This window comes from Lepisma saccharinum, chromosome 21 (genome assembly GCF_977018435.1).
Source record: "Lepisma saccharinum chromosome 21, izLepSacc3.1, whole genome shotgun sequence".
Classification (NCBI taxonomy): Eukaryota; Metazoa; Arthropoda; class Insecta; order Zygentoma; family Lepismatidae; genus Lepisma; species Lepisma saccharinum.
Genome location: NC_139249.1, coordinates 24,361,761 through 24,369,545, shown reverse-complemented (window position 1 = coordinate 24,369,545; position 7,785 = coordinate 24,361,761). Strand labels below are relative to the sequence as shown.

General features: G+C 39.4%; 1 protein-coding gene across 1 annotated transcript; it reads right to left on the bottom strand.

Annotated features, from left to right (window-relative positions):
• Positions 1-5,018: 5,018 nt before the first annotated feature.
• Positions 5,019-6,503, bottom strand: LOC146004109 (protein CFDP2-like). Its single transcript, XM_083142773.1, has one exon. The coding sequence runs from the start codon at positions 6,501-6,503 to the stop codon at positions 5,019-5,021; it is 1,485 nt and encodes a 494-aa protein (XP_082998899.1).
• Positions 6,504-7,785: the final 1,282 nt, after the last annotated feature.

The following is a 7,785-nucleotide window of genomic DNA, read 5'->3' as shown; positions in this document are numbered from 1 at the left end:
TGGTTCCTGCATTTCTTGTTGAAATACATATACGAAGTGAAAGCTAATAGTTTGTGCATCTCATACCTACAATTTCGTTCTTTTTCTGTGTCTTGTTTTTGATGCAGAAGCAAAATAGTACCAACTAATCCAATTTCGGCAACTCTCCCCTATATCCCTATATATATATATATATATATATATATATTGTAACGCTTGCGGGGTGTCTGGCGTTACGAGGGGGACTATTTTCTCAGATGGTAGACATTAATACACAACCCGTTTAATATATATATCTGTTATTTATTATTCTAATGGTTAACAGTAGTGATTATAGACTAACTCCCTATCTCTATGGCCATTTAGTGACTTGAGCTATTCCTATAAGTAATAAGTCCCAAGTGTCACCACTTGGTCAAGTTGAGGCTTACCCTCTAAGATAGGAGCAGCGAGCTATGGCGCGGCCTCTTGTCGTCTCTCGGAATATCTGGACTCAGCCCCCCGATCTATGATTCTCCTAGTATTTATTAACATGGGCGTCCTTGTCTCAATTCCCCAACCCAACTTAGTATACCGCAACCTTGTGGTTATTTTAGCTGACAGTCCTTTCTGGGGGGGAGGTATGGCCTTGCTGACCATGACGAAGGCTTGTGGTCCGTAGACCTCGAGCTTATCGTCAGGGATGCCCCCCAGAATATTCACGGCCAAGGTTCTGGCCTTGTTGAGCTAAACCACCAAACTTCCTGTAGGTAGCCTTGTCAGGAACCTTGCCCTTGATAGTTTGGGGGGGGGGAAGGAAGGGCCTGGTCTGTATCACACGTGTTGAGGACGAGACAAGTGATAGTGACGCAAGTCCTATTTCCTGGTTTTGCTTTCCTACTCTTGGCAGAGACAACGCCCCATTATGTAACTTGCAGAAACGCTCGTTACAATATATATATATATACAGGGTGATTCAAAAGTCGCGCGACATAGGACAACTCCGTTATTTGTGCAGATACCGAAAAAACGATAGAGGGCAAAATTGTTGGACATATGTTTGATATCATGACCGTCATGTTGCATTTGTATTATTTTCATTGTGTGCAGGAAACAAGAACAAAATTGTTGGAAAATAAGTTTTAAATCATGACCGTAATGTTGAATTTTTCTTTTTTTCCAGTAATTAACAACAATGTCCCAGTACACAATTCAGGAAAAGGTGGAAATTGTTCTTATCCATGTTGCAGGGATGAGTCTACGGGAAGCTGCGGTGGAATATCACAGACGGCATCCAGATCAACCACAGCCACATCATGCAACCATTGGTCGTTTACTGGAGCGGTTCAAGGCAACAGGCAGTATCCATGACAAACGACGGTCTGGGCGGCCACGTACAGCAACAGATCATGCAACCTCAGCAAGAGTACTAGCTAAGCTGACAGTCAGTCCAACACGGTCAACACGAAAAGTGGCTCAAGAATGAGTCATCAGTCAAGCATCCCTGTCCAGGATACTATCCATAAATCATTTCCGTCCATATCGTGTGCATTTTGTCCAGGATCTACATGGAGATGACACAGATAGACGGGTGCAGTTCTGTGAGTGGTTTACTGAAGGACGAACGCAGCAGCCACACCTTGAAGCTGATATTCTTTTCAGCGATGAGGCCTGTTTCCATCTAAACGGAACGGTGAATAGACATAACGCTGTGTATTGGGCAACCGAGAACCCATACATTGCTGTACATCCTCATCATCAGACTGACCCAAGGTTAAATGTGTGGTGTGGCATACACGGGGATGTTCCCATTGGTCCCGTATTTGCCACTCCGAGCGGTTGCTATTTCTATTACGATTGTCAATTTTGTTGTTCTGTCGTAAATGGAGTACGGCTATGACATTCATTTGTTTGTGTTTCTTTCCGTTTGCCATTTTGACAGTCATTTTGTTTTGTTTTGTTTGTGATTTCAAGCAGAAAAATAAATGGTCCATCGGCTGTCGCAAGAATTACGCTCATGATTTCCAACAAAGTATTTCCTACACTTATGCCCTCTATCGTTTTTTCGGTATCTGCACAAATAACGGAGTTGTCCTATGTCGCGCGACTTTTGAATCACCCTGTATATATATATATATATACTTTCTCTTTCGGAGTATCTTTATCTTTATTTCTCCTTCTGTCTCTCTACCTTCTACGGAGTATCTCTATCTCATTTCTTCTTCTGAATAAACTATAAACTTGGGTACATTTTTCCGCACACAAATTTCAAATATGCTTGAAATTTCCATAAAAGTTGGCAATTTTGCGTACCAAGTTATCTGTGTTGACCATGCTGTGCATTAAACGATATTCACATGAGCTGACGTCAGATTCAAATTTCGACAATTAAGGGGTAACACATTTTGACCAAGCTTCCGATGACTGCCGCTAGACGTCACTGGTGTCTATCACGGGAAAGGAGCCGCGGGAAATTGAATGTTCGTCGAACGAGGTAAATTGGATCCATCAAGTGCCTTGCCCGGAGCTTTCCAGGCAAGAGAGAGCAGCAGAGGTTGGCGCTGAGGGTGAAGATGGATGGGAAATTACTCTGCAGCAGGGTTACGTACTCTCCGGAAGATGTAGCAGGGTGGCCGGTCCTTTAAAGTTAACGAAAATTTCCAATTTTTTAAAATGATATTTTTTTAAAATTATTTTAAAGTGAATAATCATAATAAAAAGGTTGATACAGTTTGATGAAGACCATTTTGGGGGTAGGATAAAGGAACTGGACATCAGAACCCTTGAAATTTGTCCCATCCGGGATTAGATCCGAGGCCTCTTGATTAAAACAACGTTAGTCCTTGCTCTATTTCGGAGGCCTAACATATCAAAAATACATATTGAGACCAAGGCTGGCAAAATTTGTGTCTTTTTATAAAATAAACAAAGCAAACAGTTTTTGTGTTTTAAACATGTTTTAAATATTTTAAGCATTGTTTTAAACAGGAACCGAAAAAAGATGTTTTAAACAAATAAAACGTTTAAAACATAATGCCAAGAAGACTTATTTTCTAAGAATAATGATTAATAAGGAATCTGTTTATCATCCAAGCATGGACTGACTGTGTTCCTATTATAAAGTAAAAGCTTAACTAACTTCTTAAAACATATTTATGTTAGTCTTAAATCTCGCATGTTGGCTATTCGAGAAGCTTCAACTTATCCACAGTTGCCAGGGCCCACTCAGTCCACGTGGCAGGTACTCTGTTTTTTAAAATAGATTTTTGTCATGAATGGAACTAAATATTGACATTAATAACTATGTGCATTATGTTAAGTGAAGAATAGAAGTGTTTCATCCACACAGTATTCAATTTTCAAAAATGTTTTAAACACTTGTAAAAAAAAACAACATAGTCAAGTGTCTTAAACGTAGCCCACGGGTATCCATCACGATATGTTTCTTGTTTCAGTCACTGAACAGATTTGTATGCACAATGACATGGATTGAATGAAAAGGCAAAGTTGCAAAACATGCAAATAACCACAAACTATCAAACTAGTCTGTGCTATCAAACATCAACTACTAAAATGTATTTTAAACAAGTCTGAAAAAAACATGTTTAAAACTTCTTCTTCTTCTTCTTTTGCTCTACAGCCCTTGGTGGGCTCTGGCATCCCAAACAATCTTCCTCCACCTCGTTCTATCTTGAGCTACATTTTTCCAATTGCGTATATTCATCCTTCTCAAATCTTCCTCAACCGCATCGATCCATCTTCCCCTCGGTCTTCCTTTTGGCCTTGTTCCCCACAATTTCTGATTGAATACCAGGCGTGGTAGCCTATCCTCTTCCATTCTCATCAGATGTCCTGCCCATCTTAAGCGTTGAGATTTTATATATATATCACCATATGTTCATATTGAATCAATCCTTCTAACTCCATATTATTCCTAATTCTATAGGATCCATCTTCATTCCTAACGGGGCCAAAGATCTTACGTAATATCTTCCTTTCAAAACACATTACCTTGCTTTCTGCTTTAGATGTAAGTTTCCAAGATTCTGCACCATATGCTATAACTGGTCTAATAAGTGTCCTATACAGTCTTAATTTTGTGTTCCTAGAGAGGTTTTTTGACTTAAATAATTCTATATGTGCATAATACTGTCTATTTCCAGCCTGTATCCTTTGGTTAACAATCTCTTCTTCTTCTATGTTGTTATGTAAAGAGCTCCAAGGTAAGTAAAAGTGGGTACTCCCTCAAAGTGATATGTGCCTACATTCAAAGCCAGAGAGTTTCGTCTGGCTGGCGATCTGGACATTCTCATATATATATATATATATATATATCTTGTTTTAGTTTCATTAATTAATAGTCCTATTTCTCTGGATTTACTATCTATCTTTAAAAAAGTGCTCTTAAGATCAGCAAGTGTCCTTGATATTATCACAATATCGTCAGCATAAGCAAGTATCTGTGTTGTTTTGTAGAATATACTCCCCCTTTTTTGCAGTGGACTGATAATATCATGTAGTACAATAATGAAAATTAGGGTGGACAGAGCATCCCCTTGCCTCACTCCTGTTTCTATGTTAATGGTTGGTGAGACTTCTCCCTGCACCATGACTCCCGCTGTTGTATTTTCCAAGGTTACCTTTATCAATCTTATTAATTTATCTGGAAATCCTACTTTCTTGAATACTTTCATGATCCCAGCTCTGTGTAAGCTATCAAATGCTCGTTGATAGTCTATAAATAAAAAGTGTAGATCTATATTTTGCTCATAGAATTTTTCCATAATTTGAGATATGGTGAAGATGTGATCTATGGTAGATCTATTTGGACGGAATCCACATTGATATTCCCCTAGGATTTCTTCTGCCTGCTTAGATGCTCTCATATATAGGATATTGGAAAATATTTTGTATCCAATATTTAATAGTGTTATCGCCCTGTAGTTGCCACAATTCCTTTTATCACCCTTTTTATGGATGGGGAAGATAACTCCATATTTCCAACTACATGGTATTTTCTCTTGATCCCATATCATGCAAAGTAGCTCATGAACTTTCTTTCAAAGTGTTTCTCCACCCTTTTTAAATATCTCCGCAGGGAGCAAATCTTCTCCAGGTGCTTTATTATTATTTAATTTTGATATTGCACACTTTACTTCTTCAAACGATGGTCTTTGTACCTCACATTCTGTAACTTGGGTTTGGTCTTCATCTGCATTATCTGTTATATTAAATTTAGATTCATAGAGCTCCTGAAAATATTCTGACCATCTTTCCAGACATTTGGCTTGATCCGTAATAAGCTTCCCATTTTTGTCTTTGCATAGGTTTAACCTTGGTTGATATCCAGTACTAAGATTTCTAACAGCTTTGTACATTTGTCTTGTATTACCCTCTGTCTGATGTTCCTCTATTTTCCTTACTCGCTCCTGCATCCAATATGTCTTTTTCCTCCTACAGATTTTAGTCGCTTCCTTCCTAGCATCTTTATATGCATTCATCGATGCTCTTGTTTCTCTTTGAATCATCTTTTTCCGTAACTCATTTTTCTTCCCTATTAGTACTCTACACTCTTCATCATACCAATCTTTTCTGTTAGATCTCTTCCTTTGCCCTAATATCTCTTCTGATGTTTCAGTCAGAGTTTTCTTCACATCATTCCATATTTCCTCAATGCTATTATTTTCATTCTCATCACTTGATTGTTGGTGTATTTGTTCCTGAAAAGCTCTCTTATCGCAGTCTTTCTTTAACTTTTCTATATCCCAACCAGTTCTCCTTTTTCCCTTGATTTTGCCTATATTAGACAATCGTTGCCGCAATATAGATTTGACTAGGAAGTGATCACTGTCACAGTTGGCCCCTCTTCGTGTTTTAACGTCTATAACAGATGTGGCATATCTGCTGTTCACCAGAACATGATCTATCTGGTTTGTGTATGTTCCGCCGGGAGCTCTCCAGGTGCCTTTATGAATATCTTTCCTAGGGAATTGGGTACTTTTTGCAAGCATTTTATTTTGTATACAGTACTGTATTAATCTCCAACCATTCTCACTGGTGACTGAATGTAAAGAATTCTTTCCTGCCACTTCTTTGACTTCAGATTCTCTTCCAATTTTTGCATTGAAGTCACCCATGACAAGTAGTATATCATGTCTATTTGTACTTTCATTTAACAAGTCCAACTCGTCATAAAAATTTTCCTTGTCCAGTTCTTCTGCTTCCTCGTTAGGTGCGTAAGCAGAGATGATGGAGATGTTATAGAACTTGCCTTTAAGTCTAATTTTGCACAGTCTGTCATTTACTGGTATAAATTCCATTAGTGATTTCCTAGCTTCTCTACTTATTATAAAGCCTGTACCCCTGTGTCCTCTTGTTTCAGCACCACTGTACAAAACTGTGCAGTTTCCCTTGTCTATCTGACCACTCCCCGGCCATCTTATTTCTTGCAGTGCCAGAACATGCAACTTATATTTTATAAATTCATCAACAATTTCTGGTAGCTTACTAGCTTGTAGCATTGTTTGCACATTCCATGTCCCCATCCTGAGATCATTTACCTTAACTCGTAGCCGTGTTCGTCTTCTGGTTTCCTTCCATATCCGAGGCTCATTGTTGGGTCTCTGAACAGCGGATATTTTCCGAGGATTGGGTCGTCAGCCCAATGCCTCAACCCCCAACCTGGAGGACCAGGATTTGTATTGGGTTTACTCCCTTAGAGAGATTGGCTTCACCACGCCTTACAGAGCTCTCTCTACCCATGGTTTTCTTTCAGGGTTTTCCTTCCCTTAGCCTTTGAGTTAATCCCTACCCGCAAGGCAGCGGGGGCAGCACCTATTTAATGGCGGTGCTTACTCGCCATGTCACCAGGCCGTTATCAAGCATTGTGGTATTTAATGAGTGTAGTCTTGCCAAGAACTACACTCCCACACCATGATAACCTGGTCGCCTCGGTTCGGGGGGACTCCGGTCTAACCGTCATGGTCCCTAATCTGCATATCTGCAGACCGTTCCGCTATCCACCACCCTGCGAACCCGCCCAGTAGCTGAGGCTCGCCCTGGGACATGTTTAAAACACTGTGAAAAAAAAACAAAGCCGCGTGTTTTAAACATTTAAAACATGTTGTTTAAAACATTTTTGTTTTAAACATGCCAACCCTGATTGAAGTTCAGCGGTAATTTTTGCGATCGTGGACAAGGCGTGTTACTAGAACGCTACAAAAATTGAGAAAGAATGAATCGTTCAAGGCATGGGACAACAATCAGAGCAAAGACCAAAAAGGACCTTACAAATAGTCAGTGGAGGCGATTAGAGGGCGTGGGGCTAGTTGCGACTCTCACATTTGTCACTTTTGTCCCCGCACTATGGCCTCTTAATGCTAAGCTTTGTCTACCAAAGGGAAGTTAACTGTTCCTGCCTCCACCCTTCCAATTTTGGCACCCAATCGCCGTCACTGACAATAGGCAATCACCTAAATAGAGTGGGACAATTTTCGAAAATTCTGAGTGTAGGAAGCATTTTTGAGGAAAAGCGGGAAAACAACATTTTCTGAATGTATTTGATGTGCTGATTACGAATATTTTGTTTGCCACTCTAGATTTTGGTGTTATATGTTTAAAATCGCTAAAAAAACAAAATGGCGGCCATACGAAATGAGTTCCTATTAACTTTTGAAGGAGCAGAAACAAAATAGTGATCTTGGTGTCAAACATTATGTTTTTGGGTATGCTGAATCCAAATATTATGTTTCCTAATCTGAAATTTTAAGCTGTGTGCTCCAAATCGCTAAAAAACAAAATGGCGGCCATACGAAATGAGTTCCTATA